This window comes from Pan paniscus, chromosome 3, assembly GCF_029289425.2.
Source record: "Pan paniscus chromosome 3, NHGRI_mPanPan1-v2.0_pri, whole genome shotgun sequence".
NCBI lineage: Eukaryota > Metazoa > Chordata > Mammalia > Primates > Hominidae > Pan > Pan paniscus.
The window spans coordinates 530,575-554,218 of NC_073252.2; the positions used below are offsets into that span (position 1 = coordinate 530,575).

The 23,644-nt window shown below is 36.0% G+C and overlaps 1 protein-coding gene and 1 long non-coding RNA gene across 2 annotated transcripts in view; one reads left to right on the top strand and one right to left on the bottom strand.

The window, feature by feature from the left end:
- ZNF732 (zinc finger protein 732) overlaps positions 1 to 23,644 on the bottom strand; it is a 49,397-nt gene that overhangs the window by 15,872 nt on the left and 9,881 nt on the right. Inside the window, 2 exon segments of the mRNA XM_063603619.1 lie at positions 22,847 to 22,942; positions 23,437 to 23,563. Coding sequence (XP_063459689.1) covers positions 22,847 to 22,942; positions 23,437 to 23,563 — 223 coding nt within the window.
- On the top strand, positions 3 to 6,592 carry LOC134730229 (uncharacterized). Its single transcript, XR_010111885.1, has 2 exons — positions 3 to 1,771; positions 1,853 to 6,592. It is a non-coding gene; the product is annotated as an uncharacterized LOC134730229 (long non-coding RNA).

Consider the following 23,644-nt stretch of genomic DNA (forward strand, 5'->3'; position numbering starts at 1 on the left):
GAAATAAAAATAAATTATCCTGCTTACTAGATTCATACGAATACACTTTAAAAATCTAATATATAAACTTATACAAAGTACATTAGTAAGATGGCATAACAAAATACCACAGGCCATAATTTCTTCACAGACATATATATGTAACAAACATATACTGATCAAAATGCCTTTTAGTGAAATTTATAAATGAGTTACATGCAATGCCTCAGGTAAGCACAATGCCAAGAGCCACATAGAACAGGATACAAAGTTTGTTACATTTACCAACCACAGTTCTTCCTCCTCCCCAATATAGCACTGTGCCATTAGAAGTAAACTGTCAACTCCTGTCTTCTTACTTAAAAGAAAAATACTGACACGTATCCTTACTTCTGGCTTTTGGGGATCTTTACAAAAACTGGTTTCTGCCTCCAATAACAAAGAGTGCTGAAAGAAATGGTGATATACTTAGGAAGGACAGGTTGGGTCTGCTAAGACCAAATGTACATGTTTCAAGAGCAGACTGAAGTGCTAAATACAGACAACAGACCAAGTGATTAAAGACTCTTAAGAGGAAACATGAACAAACCCTTTTAACTAAAAAATAAACACAAAATTCTAGACAAGACACATCCTTCCAACATGTATGAGAGGTTACTATAATCCCTATCAAAGACAACTGGCTTCAGACTATGTCAGGAGAAAACAACATTGTAAAGGTTGTGATAAATAGCTTTTGGTTAATGTTCAAATAACAAGCAAATATTATAATGTATACAAAATATTAGAACATGGTCTAATTAAACAATTTAAAATTTTTCAGAAAACAACCATAAAAACAAAGATGTACAAATTTTTAAAATGTAACCTGAATAATGCTGAATCAGCTAAATGGAAACACGTACAACTAAATGTAATCAGAAAAATGAGAACATCAATGAAAACATTAAAAACAAAAAAATCATGAAGGTGAAAAATGCAAAATAAAGACAGAAATTTTCAAGTTAAAAAAGGATATAACAACGGAAGAAGCTCAACAAACTTCAACAAGGTTACACACACAGATTTATAGCAAAGCACATATATAAGCAAAGTTTCAAAAATCAAACTCAAAAATGACATCTTAGGAGCTGCAAAATAAAAGTGATGTGTCATTTATAACTGTGGTCTTAAAAGATTACCAGTGAATCTGTCAACAAAACTATTTTGCAACAGAAAGAATTGGGATATTGTGTAAGGTGCTAGGAAAAAAAAAAAAAACAACTTCTATGTGGGAATCATATAACCAGCAAAACTGTCCTAAAAATGAAGAAAGAATAAAGACCTTTCAAGATAACCAAATGCTGAAAAAGTATATTAGCACAACACGTCTTACCAAAAAAATGCTCAAGAAAGTATCTTCCAGTGAAAATAACATAATGTAAGAAAGCCAAACATAATCATATGAAAATATATAGCTTTCCGAAAAAGATATGCACATCCACAAAGTTCTGTACCACTATCATATTACAGAAAACATTGTAATTATTCTCTAAAATTTTAAAGAGGAAAGCATAAAAATGATCATAAACTGTTCATCATAATCTGGTAATAATACACAACAACAATATGATTACTGACATCAATAATGAAGTTGAGGGCAGGTGTAATGAGGAGGAATTTTCAAATTCAACGGAAGTTAAGTTTTTACCAGTTTAAAATATATTATTTTAACTTAAAGAAATTTTATGTAATTCTCAAGATACCAGAAAAAAAGTATCTATATAGATACACCAAAAAATAAGAACTAAAGGTGTATCAATACAAAAATAAAAAAGACACTAAGGAAGACAGAAAAAGAAAATAAGGGACAAAGATAAAATAAGAACTAAAGTTGTATCAATACAAAAATAAAAAAGACACTAAGGAAGACAGAAAAAGAAAATAAGGGACAAAGATAAAATAATCCAGTAAAACAATAAGATGAGTAAGTCTATTTCAGCAAATTATTCAAATATTTATGAAGTAAAGTTTCCATTCAAAATACATGCACCAAATAAGGGGATCGACTGCAAAAATTAAAAAACAAGATCCAACTTGCTTTTCTACAGGAGTCACTTGAGATGTAATGATTTAAAAAGACTGAAAAAGGCAAAATGAAAGAAGAGATTTCATGCAAATAACCAAATAAGAGGTCCAAATTATGTAATACAAAGTACATCTTAAGTCAAAACTGTCCTATTTCATAAAATATACTTTAAAAAGTCATAAGAAAGAAGGACATTAAACAATAATAATAATAAAGGTTCATTTACTGGGAACTAATGACAAACACGTCTATACATATGTTAATATGTGTGTGTGTCTCCCCCACATTGAGTTCCAAATATACAAAGCCAATACTGACAGAATTAAGACAAAGACAGCAATATAACTATAGTAGGATATTTAAATACCCCAGTTTCTGTAAGGAATAATGAAACAAGATAAAATATTCATAAGGAAACAGGAGACTTGAAACCAGTATTAAACTATTATGCCTAACAGAACTGTAGAGAACACTGCTCAGCAACAACTAAATACACACCCTTCTCAATACCTCATACAATATTCTCCTTGATAGACTACATGTCAGGGCACAAAAAAAGTCTTAAAGTTTTAAAATTGAAATTTTACAGATTACTTTTAATGACCAAACTGGAATGAGAGTAGAAATAAAGAAAACTAAAAAATTTACATATTTATAGAAATTAAACAACACACACTTAAGCATGCTCTTGTTCAAAGTTTGAAATAATGAGAATATCTAGACTGCTCAATATAATCTACAGATTAAATGCAATCCCTGTCAAATGTAATTAAATTATTGTAGTAATAGAAACAATTCCCATATTATATGGAATTAAGAAACAGTGAAGTACCCAACAATCTTCAAAAACAGAAGCAATCTCAGAGGCTTCACAGCTCCTGATTTCAAAACACATACAAATCTAAAGAATTAAAGCAATCTGGGATAGGTATAAAGCTGAACAGCTAGATCAACTAAATAAAATCTGGCAAAAATATAAACTCTCACACATGGTCACATGAAGAGTAATTTAGACACTCATAATTATTGCAGCATTGTTCCTGAAAGCAAATAAAAGCAACGCATATTTCTCTCACTAAATAGAGAAATATAATTTCAATTATTAAAATAATGAAAGATTGCTCAGTTTGTAAAAAACAAACAAGTACAATAAAGATAAATCTTGACGACATTATACAACAAAAAGTCACGAAGAGACAAACTATATGAATCAACTTACACAAGATATCTAAAGCAGTTTGACTTTAAAATAAAAAACAGAATTGTTTGTGTAAAGGGTGAGAAAACAGAAAAAGTAGGTAGTTATATTGAGTGTTAGCTTTGCAAGATAAACATATTCTAAAAATATAGTGCATAAAATTATTACTAAAATGACTAAGCTGAATATTTAAAAATATATAAGATTTTAAATGTTATGCATTTTTGAAAACAAAAATAATATATAAAAGAGATGGAGGTATGAGTTTTGGAAATTATCTTCAAATCACAAAAGTGTTACACACACACAAATATAGATTTACAAATAAATAGAGGGTAAAATTAGGAGAATTTCAATGACTACTCACCTAGGCAGGGTAAAACCACCATTGTTACACACAAACAAAATAAGTATACAACTTAAAAACAATAGGGAAACAATATGCAGACAGATAAACACAGAGACTCTTATATTGGAAATAGATATATCACTGATCCATATTTGACTTATGCTCCACAGTCTTACAGTGTACATAGCTGAATGCTGTCATAGACAATAATAATACTAAATAAAAGCATCCTTGTTGTGTTCCAGATCTCAGATAAAAAGTTTTCTGCTCCTTCCTATTCAGTATGATTTCAGCCATTAATCTGTCATATACAATCTTTATTGCATTGAAGTACATAACATCTATACCTAATTTGTTGAGTTTCTTAAATCACAAAGACATGTTCAATGTTGTCAAATGCTGCTTCTGCATCAACAATAAAAAATAAAGATTTCTAGTAGCAAACATAATTAAAAAGGTGAACACTCTTTACACTGAAAATTGTAAATAATTAAAAAGTGAAAAAGACATGAAAATTTGAAAGATATATATTGCTCATAAAATTAAAAAATATGAAAGTGGCTATACTACTCAAGGTGATCTATAGATTCAATGCAATCTCTTATCAAAATACCAATGATTTTTTTCACAGAAATGGAAAAAACAAACTTAAACTTCACAGGGAACCACCAAAGACCCCCAAATAGCAAAAGTAATCCTAAGGGGGGAAAAAAAAAAAAACAGCTGGAAGCATCACAGTACCTGACTCCAAAATATACTATAAAGCTATAATAAGCAAAACAGCATGATGATGACATAAAAACAGACAGATCAAACTATCCAGTGAGCCCAGTAATAAATTCCTGAACCTAGAACCAAGTGATTTTCAACAAAAATGTCAAGAACTCACATTTGGAAAAAGACAGTCTTTTCAATAAATGGTGCTACGAAAATTATTTACATGATAATCAAAAAAATAAAACTAGGCTCCTACCCCTTACAATATAAAAAACTCAATCACAAATAAAGATTTAAATGGGAAACTCAAACCTATAAAGTTATTTGAAATAAACATACAGGAATGCATTACCACATAGTACAGAGAAAAGAATCTTAAGACCTTAAAATCACAGGCAAAAGAAGCAAAAATATGCAAACGGGATTACAAGAAACTAAAAATGCTTTGCACAGTAAAGAAAACAATTAACAAAGTGAAGACGTAATCTACACAATGAAATAAAATATTTGCAAAATGTACATGACAAAAGATAAATTTACAGTATAACAAACTTAACAAAAATAACACACAATTTAAACATAGGCAAGAGGCCTTAAGAGACATTTTTCAAAAGAAATAGATGGCCAAAAAGTACATGCAAAGATGCTCAACATCACTAATTGTCAGAGAAATGCAAATCAAAACCACAAGATAAGACTTGACTCCACTTAGAATGACTGTAATTAGAAAGACAAAAAAAAAATGTTAGTGAGAATGAATAGAAAAGGAAACACGGTAAAACTGTAAGTTAGTAGAGCCATTATAGAAAAAAAACAAGTATCACAGGATAACATATATTTAAACAATCAACAAATGGTATTTTAACACTGTTTCTTTGACTCCCCACCTAGACAATAAACCATGAACGACCACACACACACACAAAAAATTCAAATTGCTGGATCACAGGTTCTATTTTTAATTTTTTAATTAAATGGGATTGCTGGAACATACGTTAGTTCTATTTTGTTTGTAGCTAAAGAAAACAAAATCAGTATGTCAGAGAAATCTACACTCCAATGTTTATTAAAACACTATTTATGGCCAAGGTATTCAATCAATCCAAGTGTCCAAAACTTGGATGAATAAAGAAAATGTGGTATATATACACAACAAAATACTATTCAGCTACAAAAGAGAATACAATTTTGATATTTGCCACAGCAGGAATGAACCTGGAGGCCATTGCGTTAAGTGAAATAAAAGATACACTGAGACAAATACAAAAGATCTTACCCATATGTGAAATCTAATATAAACATTTATGAGGAAGGCTTTATGCAACTAGTCTCAACAATAACTTTTTGAATACAACATCAAAGGCTTAAGAAAAAAAATATGGACACACACATGGTACCACATCACTGTATCCAAAATATACCAAAAATATTCAAGGCAGGACTTTAAATACATGTTTACACATGCATGTTAATTATTATTTGCAAAAGACAATTCCTGGAAACAACACAAATGTCCCTTTAGAGATCAATATCAGATTTTTAAAATGTGACATATATACAATATTTTATTTTAAAACAGATATTCTGACACATCTTTGTGGAGGAAAAGTTAAATATTAAATTTGAACTCAACTGAACATGACAAACAATGGCCACCAAATCCCAGAATGGGTTTTGTGAGCCCCCAGCACTGTTTCAAAGAAATTTCTATTTCAATCTATTCCTATATGTTAGTTATTGAAAAACAATAGACAATCGCAAAAACAATTTGACCTTTTTGTGTTCCTTGAGTCCAGTCACAAAGGGCCCTTGTGACTGGGCCTCATGCCAAACAACTCATTACAAAAAGAGCTAGGGTCCCAGACCGTGCCGAAGCTACATGAGACCTCTCTTCGTCTGTGCACGGAAGAGTGGCGGACTCTGGAGCCCAGGCTGTTGCTTCCCAGTCTAGTGGTGAATCCTCCACAGGCTGGTGAGTGTAGTGTCTGACTCTGGAGCCCAGGCTATTGCTTCCTAGTCTGGTGGTGAATCCTCCATAGTCTGGTAAATGTAAATATATATCTCTCCTTTTCCTTCTCCCCTTCCCATTGCAATTTGCTTATTATATCATTTGCTTATATATCTGCATTGCCATTTACATGGGATAAAGGTTGTTTACCCTTAAAGATATTGTGTGTGTGTCTTTTCTTCTCCCCTCATGCGTTTCCCGCACAGGACAATCTTACAAAAACAAAGCCTGAGAACATTATGTTAAGTAAACTGAGATAGTGAAAAAAAAAAACATACATGGGGGCCTGGTGCAGTGGCTCATGCCTGTAATTCCAGCACTTTGGGAGGCCGAGGCGGGCAGATCACGAGGTCAGAAGATCAAGACCATCCTGGCTAACACGGTGAAACCTTGTCTCTACTAAAAATACAAAAACAAAAAAAATTAGCTGGGCGTGGTGGTGGGCGCCTGTAGTCCCAGCTACTCTGGAGGCTGAGGCAGGAGAATGGCGTGAACCCAGGAGGCAGAGCTTGCAGTGAGCCAATATCACGCCACTGCACTCCAGCGTGGGTGACGGAGCGAGACTCCGTCTCAAAAAAAAAAACCAGACATTATATTATATAATTACACCAATAAGAATATAAAAATCAGTCAAAATTATAGAAATAGTAAGTAAAATGGTGTTCTTCAGGACCTGAAGAAAAAAAAATGGCAATTTATTGTTTATGAGGTATGAAACTTTACTTTGATAAAATTAATCTAGAGATCCATTTCAAAATAATGTAAATGTACTTAACTCCACTAGGCTGTACACTTGAAAACCTTTAAGCAATGTTAGGTTTTTCATCACAACTAAATATTTACCTCTACCTAAAAAGATTACATTTTTCAAAAATCACCTTCAAATAAAAAGTGTTTCTCTCACAGAATAACATATACTCAAACAATAAATAGGTGGTAATTTTTTACTGTTTCTTTGACTACTCACCTATAAAAGAAAACAGTGATGACCACCAGAAAGAAAAATTTATAAACCAGGTAGGGGCATTATTTACACAGGCAAACACCACATAGATAACTTTTATAGGCTATAGAAATGTCTGAATTACACATATATTTTAAATTGCTCCAAGTGAAACCCAATGATTTTTATTTGAATTAAACACCACATGGTCATAAAAGGTACAGAGTTGAAAATTACCATGCAAATATGAAGATTAAAAACAAAAAATAAATAATTGAGGAGAACCTACATGAAAAAAGACTCCCCAGTAAAACAGAGTTTGAAAACAATAAAAAATTCTGACCTATAAAATATAGAATATAGATGTAGATGTATCATAAAAACAATCCTTCAAACAACTACAGTTTTCAACTGTGACTATGTACTTATGAAGATCCAGCATTTTGAATCTTTGACGTGCAATGTACAGCAGTAAGAAAAAAAAAACAAAACGGCCAGCTGCAGTGGCTCACACCTGTAATCCCAGCACTTTGGAAGGCTGAGGCAGGTGGATCTCAAGGTCAGGAGTTCGAGACCAGCCTGACCATCTCTACTAAAAATACAAAACAAAAAAATTAGCCGGGTGTGGTGGCTGGCGCATGCCTGTAATCCCACCTACTCGGGAGGCTGAGGCAGGAGAATTGCTTGAATCCGAGAGGCAGAGGTTGCAGTGAGCTGAGATGGTACCATTGCACTCCAGCCTGGGCAACAAGAGCAAAAAATTCTGCCAAAAAAAAAAAAAAAAGCAGCAGTTATGTCCTGAAAAAGGAAATTTATGGGAGCTTTGGAATCCATGTCAAGGGTTGTGAACCCAAGACTGAGGAGGGCTGTATTGAAAAGGCATGCCCTTGCTTGAGTGGCATGCTTGCCCATCACGGTCCCAGCTACAGAATAAAATATGTCCAATTTTCATTGTAGACTTAGCTGTAGACCATTTGGTTTTGTTCCTGCTACTAGCACCATCTGCAAAGACACCTAGGAGAATTTCTAATGTTCTATGCCTCAGGTGAAAGGCCTTTAGAAGTTGGTTCTATCTGTGATCTCTGAATTAGCCCCAAATCCACTCTTTACACATGTCAGTCATGGTGTGGAGGAATCCTGCCCAGACACCCACAGAGAGAAACATCCATCTGTGCCCGAATGTAGGCTTGCCAATAATTATTTGACAGTGGATCTTGACGTGGCACTATAAGCTGGCTCCAAGTCCATGCAACCAAGTCCAGAAGAAGTTTTTCCTAACCTGGGACCTGCCAAAAAGCACACCTGTATGTGCCCCTGTAGGCATGCTGGCTGACTTTATTCCCACTGTGAATTGTAAAGCAGTCCTATAACCAAGCTCTGGTCTCTGTCATCTAGAGTCTGGAAGAAGTCCTACCCACCTAGAAATCCAGAGGGAGAAATACCATTAACCCAGAAAAAGACCTGAACACTTTGGTCTCAGCTGTGTATCCTGAAGCAGCCGCATGAATCAGTTTCACACCCTCTCAGCTGTGATCAAGGGTCATTACTGCTCATCTAGGAACCTGTCCAATGACTAGGTTAGAGCATTTCCAAACACCTCGCAAGAGCAACACAGCAGGAGCCACACCTGCTCACATTGATTGTATCAGCACCTTAATCTGCATATGTAACTGGAGGCTTTTTTCCTCAGTGCCAGTCATATTGATCAACATCTTGAAGAAAGTTCAGTCTTCTCAGAAAATAGAATCCACAACTGTCTGATGCCCTGATGACAGGTCTGCCAAGCAGGAATTTCACTGCAAACCCAGTAGTAGCTACGTGACCCGGATTCCAAAGCACTTTATTGCAATCTCAGTGGAAATCTCATCAGCCCAGAAATCCAATGGGAGAAGATATTTACCTCCTCAAACTAGTCTATAATGACTGAAAGAGGTATTTACTCCTTCAGATGCAAGGACATCAAAACAAAGCCTCATGAATTATGAAGGATCAGGCAAACATAACAGCATGAAAGGAAACTAAAAATGCTCCAGGAAGCACTAACAATAAAACACAGATCTAAAAACTGGCTAACAGAGAATTTAAAATAATTATCTTTAAAAATCTCGATAAGATGCAAAAGTACACATATTACTAAATTTTTTGCAACAATGCATGAAGAAAACCAATGATAATAAAGAAAGATAAGCCATTAACAAAGAACCAAGGCGATATGCTGGAGCTGAAGTACACAATAGTAGAACTAAAATATTTAACAGAAAGCTTTAACAGGAGACTCAGTTATACAGAAGGGGAAAAATCAGGAAACTTAAAAGTCATTTGAAAGTTCGTAAATAGACTTTTTTTTAAAAAGTGAATAAAGCATATAGCTTCAATAATTTGTTAATGGTATATAATATAAAAAGATGTAAAGTGTGACATAAATAGTGTGTTGAAAGGAGTAAAACTGTTTAATATTTTTATACATAGAAGTTCACTTTTGCTTGAGGCCAGGAGTTCAAAACCAGCCTGGTCAATATAGCAGGACCCTGTCTCTAAAATAAATACATAAATAAAATAAAATAAAGATTTCAGAAAGCTATTTATTCTTTTTTTAAAAAGAAGCAGTTGGGCCTGATAATGCATGCCTATAAACCTAGCACTCTGGGAGGCCAAGGCAGGTAGATTTCTTGAGCCCAGAAGTTCACGACCAGCCTGAGCAACATGGCAAAACCCTGTCTCTAGAAAAAATACCAAAAAAATTAGCTGGACATGGTGGCATGTGCTTGTAATCCCAGCTACTTGGGAGGCTGAGATGGGAAAAGTGTTTGATACTGGAGAGTTCAAGGCTGCACTGAGCTGTGAACCCACCACTGCACTACATCCTGGGAAACAAAGTAAGATCCTATGTGGGTAAAAAAGAAGTTAGATTGTTACCTTAAGCTAGACTTTTTAAACTATGAGATATTTTATGGTCCCTTGGAAATTACAAAAAAAAAAATGTTGAAGATACATACACACAAAAGAAATTAAAGCATATAACAAGAAAAATGAAACAAACTCAACACCATACAAGGGAAGGCAGCATGAAAGAAAAAACAGAAATTACTAAATGGTCAGAAATCAATGAACAAAATGATAGTAATAAGTTCTTATCAATCAGTAATTCCTTTAAATATAAAAAAAATTTAGTTAGCCAATAAAATCACATTGCTATGGTTTGAGTGCCCCCTCCAAAATTCATGTTAAAATGTAACTGCCATTGTGAGAAAATTAATAAGTGAGGCCTTTAAGAAGTTATAAGGTCATGAGAGGATCAGTATCATTATTCCACGAGTGGGTTAGTCATCATGAGTGGGTCTATCATAAAAGTGAGCTCGTGTTGTGATGTGGAAATATGATTGTCATCAGATGGGAATGACATGCTCTTGGACTTCTTGGCATCCCAGATTGTGAGCTAAGGAAACTTCTATTCTTTATAAATTACCAACTGTAGGATATTGTTAGTGATGCAAAAAATAAACTAAAACACTCACAAAATGTCTGAATAGATTTAAAAAATCAACAACATGCTGCACACAAGCGACTTACTTTAGATTTAAGGAAATACATAGGTTAGTGGTTCAAGGATGAAAAAAAAATTCCATGCCAGTAATAACTAAAAGGGTATAGAAGTGGCTATATTTACATCAGACAAAATAGACTTCTTAAAAAAATCTGCCACAAAAAAAAAAACTTCATGATATAGTGATAAGAGGCTAATCTGTCAAAAGAATATAACAATTAAAAATATATATATACCCAATATTGGAGCACATAAATATATAAACATATATTAAAAGAAATGGAGAAACAGAAAAACATAATACTGGGGGACTATATTGCCCTACTTAATACATCATTCAGACAGAAAGTTAGTAAGAAAACAATTGCTTGCATAGCACTATAAAACAACTGCACCAAAAGACATAAATATAGAACATTTCATCCAAAAGAATAATTTATATTCTTCTCAAACACACATGGAATATTCTCTAGCATACATCATAAATCTGGCCCACAACAAAGACAAACAAGTCTTTTCATTTTTTAAAAGACTGAAATCATATCAACTTGTTTGTGGTTTTTTTAGTTTTTTTGAGGAGTCTTGCTCTGTCGCCCAGGCTGTAGTGCAGTGGTGCGATCTCGGCTCACTGCAAGTTCCACCTCCAGGGTTCACGCCATTCTCCTGCCTCAGCCTCCTGAGTAGCTGGGACTACAGGCACCCGCCACCACGCCCGGCTAATTTTTTTGTATTTTTAGTAGAGACAAGGTTTCACCTTGTTAACTAGGATGGCCTCGATCTCCTGACCTCGTGATCCACCCACCTCAGCCTCCCAAAGTGCTGGGATTATAGGCATGAGCCACCGAGCCCAGCCTGAAATCATATCAAGTTTTTAAATTACAATTTTATAAATGAGAAATCAATAGCAGAGTGAACACTGAAAATCTTACAAATATGTGTATATTAGACAACATGCTTCTGAACAACTGATGGGTCAAAGAAGAAAAAGAAAAGAAAAATCAGAAAGTATCTTGAGACAAATGAAAATAGAAATAGGACATATCAAAAGTGGAATGTAACAAAAGCAGTTCCAAGACAGAATGTTATAGTAATATAATTTTATATTTAAAAAATCTCAAACACTGTAACTTTAATTCTTAAATAACTTGAAAAAGAATAATCTCAATGTTAGGATAATAAAGAAAATAATAAAAAACAGAACAGAAACAAATTAGAGACTTAGAAGACAACAAACACTGGGTGCAGTGGCTCATGCCTGTAATCCCAGCTCTTTGGGAGGCTGAGGCGGGTGGATCACGAGATCAGGCAATCAAGACCAGCCTGGCCAACATGGTGAAACCAAGTCTCTACTAAAAATACAAAAATTCGCCGGGCGTGGTGGCGGGCACTTGTAAACCCAGCTACTCGGGAGGCTGAGGCAGAAGAATCGCTTGAACCCAGGAGGCGGAGGTTGTGGTGAGCCAAGATCACACCACTGCACTCCAGCCCGGGCCACAGAGTGAGACTCTGTCTCAAAAAAAAAAAAAAAAGAAGAAGAAGAAAAAGAAACAAACAAACAAAAAACAAAAAAGATAAAAGGCAGAGAAAGAATTTACATATAAAAGTTTTCTAAGTCAAATATTTTAAGAAAAGGAAGGAGTAAATACTTTTCCTTTTTTCCAGCTGGAGGATTAAGTCTGTTTCTATTTTACATTTATATTTACAATAACCACATCCAACAATTTTGCCTAGAACTCATGGACATCTGATTTCCAGCAGGGCCTGGATTTAGGCACCTGCAGGGTGACCTGAGGCATACTATGTTCACAGGAAAGAGTGTTTGTGAGGGAAAAAAAAATGCAGAGTAAGAAAAGATGTTATCAAGAACCCAAGAGTGAGGGTCAGTGCACAGTTGGAGAAAGGACTGGTTACTGCTATAGATACTGGCCCAGGCAGGCAGCTCTGACTTATGAATGTGTGTGTGCAGGGAGATAAGATGGTCAGGTGATCCAGAAGCCTAGGCTACTGGAGGAAACAGGTTACTGGTGCAGATTCAAGATCTGAGAGGTAGAAAGAACCCATGAGTCTTCTGGGCACTTATGTGTCCTATTATTGGAAAACTCTAGAAGCAGAGGTGCTCTCAGTACAATTCCTGAGAATGAAGCTTTGTCATGGGAGAAGTGTGGCCACACCATTGCCTAGCGTGCATGTGTGTAAATGTGCAGAAATCACTTCATAGCAAAAGGGGTCAGAACTCCTTCCCTTTGAGTCCTCAGTCCCCTCTCACCCCCGGAGGATACCTAGAATCACAAGACGATTCACAGTGTGACAGCTTCTGTGCAAAATTTTAAACTCTCCATTCTCCAACAGACCCATGGTCTCCCTCCAACTAGGGCTGCTGTGATACCTTTATGTGTTTTTGAGACAATGTCTCACTTTGTCACCCAGGCTACAGTACAGTGACACAGTCTCAGCTCATGCCAGACTCAACCTCCCAGGGTTCAAGCGATCCTTCTGCCTCAGCCCCCAAGTAGCTGGAACTACAGGTGCATGCCACCATGCCCGGCTAATGTTTATCTATTTTTTGGTAGAGATGGGATTTCACCACATTGCCTAGGCATGGTGCAACCAGGAGGAACTCCCAACTCTATGCTTCTTCCTCAGGAGAGAAAGAAAGTGGGATATGTGTCCACATTTCTGGTTTTCGGGGAACTGTGCGAAGATGAATTTTGTCTCCCCTGACAAAAAGTGCTGAAGGAAATGGTGGTATACTTTAAATTGCAGCAGCTATGCATATTTTGCATTAATATAACAAGCAATCCTGAAATTTTATCAGAATTAAAGAGACCAGAAGTGCTCAAGAATTGTCAAAAAGAGAAACATCAGAAACATCATACATCATTACTTTAAAAACTAATTATGAAGCTATAGTTATTGAAACAGTTTATAACTAGATTTAAAAAAGACAATGACAGTGAACAGAAGAGCATGTAAATAATCCCTTGCATGTATTATCAAATGAAGAGTAATTTACACATCCATATTCATTGTAGCATCATCTACAAAAGTGAAAAAAACTTTTCTTAATAAAGACAATTTTGAATATACAAATAAATATTATTCAGCTTCTTAAAAGCAGAAAAGTTTTTCTATATCCACAATGAGGATACATTTTTAAGACTTTATTTATGTGGAGGAAGCCAGGCACAAGAAGACAAGTGCTATGTAATTCCAGTTATGAAAGACATCTAAAGTAGTTAAATGCTTAGAAACAGACTAAACTGTGACAGGGGTTAACTGGAGAAGAAAATGAGTAGCTGTTGTTTAATGGACAACCTGTTAGAATGCAAAACAACTCTTTTTTTAACTTTATTTTAGGATGGGGTATATGTGCAAGTTTGTTATACAGGTAAACTTGTGTCATAAAGGTTTGTTGTACAGATTATTTCTCATCAAGGTATTCAGCCTGGTATGCATTAAAGATTGAATTATACAATACCTCCTTTCAGATCACATGGAATAAAACTAGAAATCGGCCAGGCTCTGTGGTTCACGCCTGTAATCCCAGCAGTTTGGGAGGCCAAGGTGGGCGGATCACCGGGTCAGGAGATCAAGACCATTCTGGCTAACATGGTGAAACCCCGTCTCTACTAAAAATACGAAAATTAGCTGGGCGTGGTGGTGCACGCCTGTAGTCCCAGCTACTCAGGAGGCTGAGGCAGGAGAATGGCGTGAACCCGGGAGGCGAAGCTTGCAGTGAGCCAAGATGGCGCCACTGCACCCCAGCCTGGGCAACAGAGCAAGACTCCGTCGCAAAACAAAACTAGAAATCAAAAGCAGAAGCAAAATTGCCAAATCCAAGAATATGTGAAACTTAACATACCTTTTTTTTTTTTTAAAGACGGAGTTTTGCTGTTGCCCAGGCTGTAGTGCAATGGCGTGATCTCGGCTCATTGCAGCCTCCGCCCCTCGGGTTGAGGTGATTCTCCTGCCTCAGCCTCCCGAGTGGCTGGGATTAGAGGTGTGTGCCATCACGTCCAGCTAATTTTTGTATTTTTAGTAGAGACGGGGTTTCGCCATGTTGGCCAGGGTAGTCTCGAACTCCTGACCTCTGGTGATCCACCCGCCTCGGCCTCCCAAAGTGCTAGGATTACAGGCGTGAGTCATCGCACCTGGCCAACACACTCTTGAACATACTCTTCTTTATGTCAGGAGATTTAATATTGTCAAATGACAATACTACCCAGTGATATTCAAATTCAATGTAATCCTGATGAAAACACAAATGATACTGTTTGAAATATATATATATATATATTTTTTTGAGATGGAGTCTCGCTCTGTCACCCCAGGCTGGAGTGCAGTGACAAAATCTTGGCTCACTGCAAGCTCCGCCTCCTGGTTTCACACCATTCTCCTGCCTCAGCCTCCTGCCTTCAGATATACTTTGGATATTTTGAATAGGTGCTCAGAAGTAGAATTACTGGCTCATATAATAACTGCATTTTTAGTTTTTGGAGGAACCTCCATACATTTTTTTCAGGTGGTTGCATCACTTTTTCCCCACCAACAGTGCACAAGAGTTTCAATTTCTCTACATTCTTTACAACATTTTTTTTTTTTGCTTTATATTGGCCATCCTAATTAATGCACAACAATAACCTTATTGTGGTTTTGCCTTACATTACTCTAAAAATTAGAAATTTTCTCAATAATTGTTATATGTATTTCATCTCTGGAGAAACATTTTCATCTCTTGTCTATTTGTTAATCATGTTATTCTTTGTTGATTTTTTGGAATTGTTTATTCTGAATGTTAACTTTTGTCAAATACATAATTTTTAATTTTTTTTGCTTTTGTGCTTCTTAGGTGGGACTCTTACTGTTTGTTAATGTGCGGAGATAAATTTAATGTAGTCTCATTTTTCTGTGGTTTTAAGTTTGTTGCTCATGTGTTTGATGTTATATGTAAGAAAACATTGCTGAGACCAACGTCATAGTCTTTATTCCTATGTTTTCTTCTAAAAATTGTAAAGTTATAATTCTTACATTTCAATATTTAACTCACTCAAGATAGTTTTTGTACATGGTTCAGGGGAAGGATCCAACCTCATTTTTCCCATGTGGATACAGAGTATTCCAACACCATTTATTAAAGAGACTGTCTTTTTCTTACTGTATGGTTATAGCAACCTTGTTGAAGATCATTTGAGCATATACATGATGGTTAGTTTTTGAGTTCTCTGTTCTGTTCTATCATCTATTTGTTTTCCTGCAAGTACCTCACTGTTTTTATTTATGTAGCTTTGTATTCTGTTCTAAAAACAAGAAGTGTTGTGCCTCTAGCTTTGTTCTTATTTTCTAAGATTGGGCCATGATGGTCCTTGAAATTCTATGTAAATGTAAGAATTTTTAAAAATATTTTTCCAAAAAGTAGGCTGGGCGCAGTGGCTCATGTCTGTAATCCCAGCACTTTGGGAGGCGGAAGTGGGCTGATCATGAGGTCAGGAGATTGAGACCATCCTGGAAACCCAAAACATCCATGTTATTGCAACAATATTCACTGTATTAGTTTATCCTCGTATTGCTATAAATACCTGACACTGGATAACTTATTTTTAAGTAGAGATTTAATTCGCTCATGGATCTGCAGGCTGTACAGAAGGCATAGCAGCTTCTGTTTCTCAGGAGGCCCCAAAAAGCTTCCAATCATGGCAGGAAGCCAAGCAAGAGTAAGTCATCTCACATGGTAGAAGCAGGAGCAAGTGTGTGGAAGAAGCTGCTTTTAGAAAATGAGATCTCTTTAGTTATTAAAAGAAAACTGCAGAACTCCTCATTGGTTTTCCTTTACCTAATGATTTCTGTGAAGTGAGACTTGGGTAGTAGGAAGAAGGAATTAGACACTCTACCTGCCACCCTGCATGTGTGTGCACTCGCGCACATGCTGTCTACATGTAATCCACTCCTTTTACTTTCCTTTGAAACTGGTAAGGTTAAAATAGGGGAGAAATCCTACATGTTGCAATGATAGCTTTTTGGAAAATTTAAGAAATCAAACTCTCCAGGCTCTCCATCTTGATTTATGCTTGAATTGTTATGTGCCATATTTGCTTTGAACTCTGATTACCAGAAGTTTTACTAAAATGTTGAAGAAATAATTCACTTTCACCTGCTTTCTAGATTTTGTACATCTCAGTTCATAAAGCAAGCTTGTTGATAGCATAGTTTTCTAAATGCTGCAGATTTGCAGCCATTACCACTACAAAGAATTTTGAATGAGGGATTTTTTTTCTTTGTTAAAATAGTTCGTGTTTCTGTAGAAATTTCACTTTTAGATTGAACTGCAATGGATAAGCTATCAAAAATAAAAAGAAAGAAAATGATATCTCAGGAGTAATCATTCACTATGGCAAAGACAGTACCAAAGGGGATGGTGCTAAACGATTCATGAGAAGCCAACCCTATAATCCAATCACCTCCCATCAGGCCCCACCTACATTAGGGCTTATAATTTGATGTGAGATTTGACTGCGGACACAGATCCAAGCCATATTATTTACAAAAGCCAAAACATGGAAAAACTCAAACATCCTTCAACAGGTGAATAATTTAAAAGGATGTGGCTTACACATACAATGAAAAATTATTTAGACTCAAATGAAAATATCTTGTCAGATGCTACAATATGGATAAATCTTAAAGCCATTATTTTAAGTGAAATAAAACACTAACGAAGTGACAGTGTAAGATTCCACTTATATAAGGTATTTTACATAGTAAACTCCTACAAAACATAAGTAGAAAATTGCTTGCCTATAGTTAGGGTTGTGAAACCTCAGTGGAGTCAAAGATCAAGGGGGGTTACTTGGAAAAAGCAGGCCCTCACCAGGTGGCCAACTCAAGAGCCCATAGACATAGCTACAGACAAGGAAATTATGCACAGAGTTTGGTCTTACTGGGGATTCCAAAAATAGTTCTGTAACCTCTCTCAAATTCAATCTCAGCTATAGTCCAGAAGTGGTCCTTCCCATCAAGAGACCTGCAGGAAGACACAGCCAGCCATGGCCCTGGAGGCAGGCCTGCAGATCCTGGCCTCAGCTGTGGTCCCTGAAGCAGCCCTGCAGATCCTGGCCTCAGCTGTGGTCCCTGAAGCAGCCCTGTGACTCAGTTCTAGCCATATGTAGTCACAGTCTGTGGCCATTGGTACACATTCAGAGGCTCACAGAGAGACCTGTAAAAACTGTTCCCAGGTAGTCAGCAGAAGCCAAACCCATTCATACACCTGTTATTTGGGCTATCATATACAGACAAACTTCAAAACCCTAGCCTACAACCTGCCATATAGATTAATGTCCTCAAGGAAATCTAATCTTTTCAGGGCCCAGAAAGAATCCATAACTGTCCAAATCTCTGGCAACACAACCATCAAAGACACAATGCACAGCAGACCCAGCAGCACCCTTGTGACCCAAATACAACCCTTCTCTGCAAACCCAGAGGTAATCTCATCAGCCTGGGGACCCAACAAAAGGAGATGTTTACCTGCCAAAAAATAGATTATACAAACTGTAAATCATTGTTAAATCCTTAAAATATACAGACACAGGGCTGCTTCAGGGACCACAGCTGAGGCCCAGATCTACAAGCATGCTTCCAGGATCACAGCTTCTATCTTAACATATTACCAAATGTACCAGAACAATTAGGCAAGGAAAAGGAGAACAAAGCTCTGCTGCTTGCAAAAGAAGTAAAAATGTTACTGTTTGTAGATAATATGATCATGCATATATATGAAACCCTAGAGTAGAATAACAAAAACTGAACTAATAAAGGCACTCATTAAGGTATCAGGATACGTAATGAACATACAAATATCTGTAGGTAGTTTCTTGGTTTGTGTTTATAAGGCAAGGTCTCACTACAAGGCCCAGGCCCATCTCGAACTCCTGTGCTCAAGTGATCCACATGCCTTGGCCTCTGAAAGTGCTGAATTACAAAAAGGAACCAATATACCTGGCCCAACATATAGATATTTGTTTCATTGCCATAAAGTAACAACATTTCCAAAAAAAAGAAAAAAATTCCATTGGCAATACTATAAAAATAAGAAATTAATTCAAAATAAATTTAACCAATGAAATAAAAAATTTACACACTAAATACAAGATACAAAATCTAGTGTATAACAATAAATTTAGACACTAAATGATGACAGAAACTGAAGCAGACACAAATAGATAAAACCAGATTCCATCAGGATAACAGATATTGTCAAAGTATATTTTCGAAAGTGATTTGTAGATTCAAATGTGATCCCTATCAAAATTTTAGTAGCATTTTCCACAGTAATAGTAAACACAATTGTAAAATTTAAGTGTAACCTTAAACAATTTTAAATAACGTAAGCCATGTTGAGAAAGAACAAAGCGAGGGGCATCATACCTTCTAATTTTAAACTTTATTTAAAGGTTATAGTAAGCAAAAGAGTATGGTATGTGCATAAATACAGATATAAAAAAACCAATGGAACAGAATAGCCCAGAAACAAATCCATGCATACAAGGTCAACTAATTTTGGCAAAGGAACCAAGAACACACAATGCAGAAATTACACTCTTGTCAATACGTGGTGCCAGAAAAACTGGATATCCACAAGCTAAAGAATAAAAGTAGATCATTTTCTTACACTATACCCCAAAATTAACTCAAAATGAAACACTTCAATGTAAGATAAAAAACCTTAGAACTCCCAAAGAACATATATGGAAAAGCCCTGTTGATACTGGCCTTGGCAATAACTTTTTTGATATGCCATCAAAAGCATAGCAACAAAACACAAGTGGGATTGTATCAAAGTAAACTGCTTCTGCACAGCAAAGGAAAAGAAAACAAAATTTCTAAAAACCCTACAGGATATAAATATTTGCAAGCAATTTATCTGATAAAAAATTTGGGAGGCCGAGGCGGGCAGATCACCTGAGGTCAGGAGTTTGAGACCAGCCTGACCAACATGAAGAAACCCCGTCTCTATTAAAAATACAAAATTAGCTGGGCATGGTGGGGCATGCCTGTAATCTCAGCTATTTGGGAGGCTGAGGCAGAAGAATCACTTGATCCCGGGAGGCAGAGGTTGCAGTGAGCTGAGATCACGCCACTGCACTCCAGCCTGAGCAACAAGAGCAAAACTCTGTCTCAAAAAAAAAAAAAAAAAAAAAAGTTAATATCCCTATCTGAAATGTATACGAAACTTCTACAATTCAAAGCAAAACAATAATGATGATAAGCCATTCAAAAATAGGCAAAAGGTTAGATTTTTTTCCCCCCAAAGAAGACATACATACAAGGTAAGTGCTATATGCTGTTGGTGAGATGTAAATTGATAAAGTCATCATAAAAAACAATAAAAAGGCCGGGCGCAGTGGCTCACGCCTGTAATCCCAACACTTTGGGAGGCTCAGGTGGGCGGATCACGAGCTCAGGAGATCGAGACCATCCTGGCTAACATGGTGAAACCCCGTCTCTACTAAAAATACAAAAAAAAAAAAAAAAAAAAAAATTAGCCAGGCGTGGTGGTAGGTACCTGTAGTCCCAGCTACTCAGGAGGCTGAGGCAGGAGAATGGCGTGAACCCAGGTGGCGGAGGTTGCAGTGAGCCGAGATCGCGCCACTGCACTCCTGCCTGGGCAACAGAGCAAGACTCCATCTCAAAAAAAAAAAAAAAAAAAACCAGTAAGAAATAAAAATGGAAATATTATATAATCCAGCAATACCACTTCTGGGTACACTACCAAAGGAAATTAAGTTAGCACCTTGAAAAAATATCTTCAGCCCATGTTTGCTGTAGTATATTTACAATAGCCAAAATATGGTGTGTGTGTATATATATATGTATACATATATATATGTATACATATGTATGTATATATATATATGGGTGTATATATATATACACACACACACAGTAGACTACTATTCAGCCATAAAAGAAAAGGAAATCTAGCCATTTACAACCTGGATAGACCTGGAGGAAATGATGCTAAATGAAATTAGCCAAACACAGAGAGACAAAGAAACTGCTTCTTCTCACTTAGACAGGGAATCTAAAAATGTAAACTCATAAAAGCAGAAAGTAGAATGGTGGTTGTTGGTGCCTAAGGGTGGGACCATGAGGAGATGTTGTTCAAAGAGTACAAATTTTTAGTTATAAATTGAGTAAGTCTGAGAAATCTAATGTACAATAGCATTAGATTAGCAAAATAGCATTGTTTATAGTTAATAATACTATAATGTATGCTTACAATTTGCTACAACAGTAGGCCTTAAGTGTTCTTATTACCAAAAAAAAAGGTTAGCTATTTGAGTAATAGATGTGTTGATCAACTTGACTATATTTTACAATAAAATATGTGCATATCAAATTATTATAAAATATGTGCATATTACATTGTAAATATTATAGTTATACTATTTTTATTTATCAGAAAAATCCATATCACGCAAACACAGATATACAGTAAGTACTCAATGTAAAAAACAGATTCTTGAAAACTGCAACTATAAATGAAGCAATGTTGCTATATACCAAACATAACTCTTGTTTACATCAATTAAACTCTGGTAAAATTAGTTTGGTTTTGGTTTTTTTGGAGACAGTTTTGCTCATGTCGTCTAGACTGGAATGCAATGGCACGATCTCAGCTCAGTGCAACCTCTGCCTCCCAGGTTCAAGTGATTCTCCGGCCTCAGCCTCCCGAGTAGCTGGATTACAGGCGCCCCCCACCATGCCCAGCTAACTTTTTGTATTTTTAGTACAGATGGGATTTTGCCGTGTTGGCCAGGCTGGTCTCGAATTCTTAACCTCGTGATCCACCCACCTCAGCCTCCCAAAGTGCTGGGATTACAGGCGTGAGCCAAGGCACCCAGCCCTAAAATTCGCTTTCTAAAATGATACGTTGCTTCACTTCGTTTCCAAGAATCTATCAACAATGTAAGAATTTATTATACACATATATAACTTATTTAGGTGTGTGAGAGACACACATTTTTATATAGATACAGATACACGTCAATGACAGAATCTCAGGCTTCCTACTAAATAAGACAAAATTATAATAGTTATTAAGAAATAAGGTAATGATTGAGCGCTTAATATTAGCAATGTTCTAAGCTGGTTAATGACATAGAACATTTAAGAAATCTAGAAGGTGAGTAAACACTTTAATCCAGTGGGGGCCAAAACTTTGAATGAGAGGGCTTTTTTGCTTATCTAAGGTGGTGGATATCACAAAACTTATTCACGAACCTTTTTCTTTAAGCTCATCAGCTATCATTAGTATTAATGTATTTTACATGTGGCTCAAGACAATTCTTCCAATGTGGCCCAAGGAAGCCAAAAGGTTGGAAACCTGTGCTTTAAACTATATTATAATTTGAAAATTTGCACATACAGAGTTTAAATCACAAATCTCAGTTTATACTAAAACAATAACATTCTGAAGTAACATTACATTTTTTCATATTTAGGAAAATGCTTATTGTTCTGATAAATTTGCTGAGTAATAATTTTTGTAGAATTATATTTGCAATCTCTATAGGATTAAAAATCACTAAGCAGAAAAGACGCAACATCTGTCCCTGATGTTCTTGGGATTTCTGAACTAAATTCCAATATGTCCACTACTCACCGTACACATTTTAGACATGATACAAAAAGAATATTTGAAAAAAATACACTGACATAGAGCTCCTCAATATACACATATTCCTATGTCTCCAAATGCAATGGAACAGCAGTCAGATCATGCAGCCCCTAATAAACGATAAAGTGGACATTGGCTCTCCCTGTAAACTTGAAGGGAGATCACTAAAGAAAAAAGAGAATTCTTAGATTTAACAGCATGGGACAGAAGATGCCCCTATTCATGAATATGAGAAAAAAATGCAGCCTTTTCAGAAATTATTTTCACTGGAGCAGAGCTTCCCAAACTACATTTTAAGGCCTAGCTTCCTTCTGGACCTTGGTCCCCTGGCCTGTGTCCTCTCCTTCATTCACTGTCACCTACCTGGGTGTTTGGCTACTGTCTCATGTATCTTCACTTTGTAGGGCTCCTTTCTTTGCTCCAGATAGATGGCCAGGTCTGGGTTAGAGATAGCAACACCTGTTTATTTTAAAAAATTAACATGCTACTGTTAGGGATTCTCCAATTACCTACCTAATACTATACTAAGTAGAAAAGAGAAATTATGGAAGATCCTACATAATTAATCCAAAAATTGTTTCCTGGCAGAATCTTTAAAATATTTAAGTATTTTAAATCTGTGGGTTCTAAGTTCCACTACCAAGTACTACTGAATCAAAATAAGCGGTGCAAATTGTATTTTAAGATGTGGGAAACAATAATTTATGTCATTGAATTTCGAGAATTACCACTAACCTAAAATGGAGGACACAAATTAGCTCAAGAAAAGAGAAGGTTTACGTAAAGATAAAACATCTTAATATTCTTTTTTACACCAGCAAACTCCCAACAGTTTCTTGAAGAAAGAAACTGAAATTCACACAAAGCAGAAGTTCCCAAGAGACATTCTACAAAAATAGAAAATAAAACTCCCTGAGGGAGTATTAGGAATTATTTATTGAAGTTATCCTCACCCAGGGAGACCAGGTTCCTGTAGTTCTCCAACATCACATCTCTATACAAATTCTGCTGGGCAGGGTCCAGGCATTTCCACTCTTCTGGAGAGAATTCTATGGCCACATCCCTGAATGTTAAGAGTTCCTGAAAATATATATGTATCAAGTGACAGAGTTCTTAATTTGACTACAGGTGAAATGAGTTAAGAGAACTAGTTCTGACATG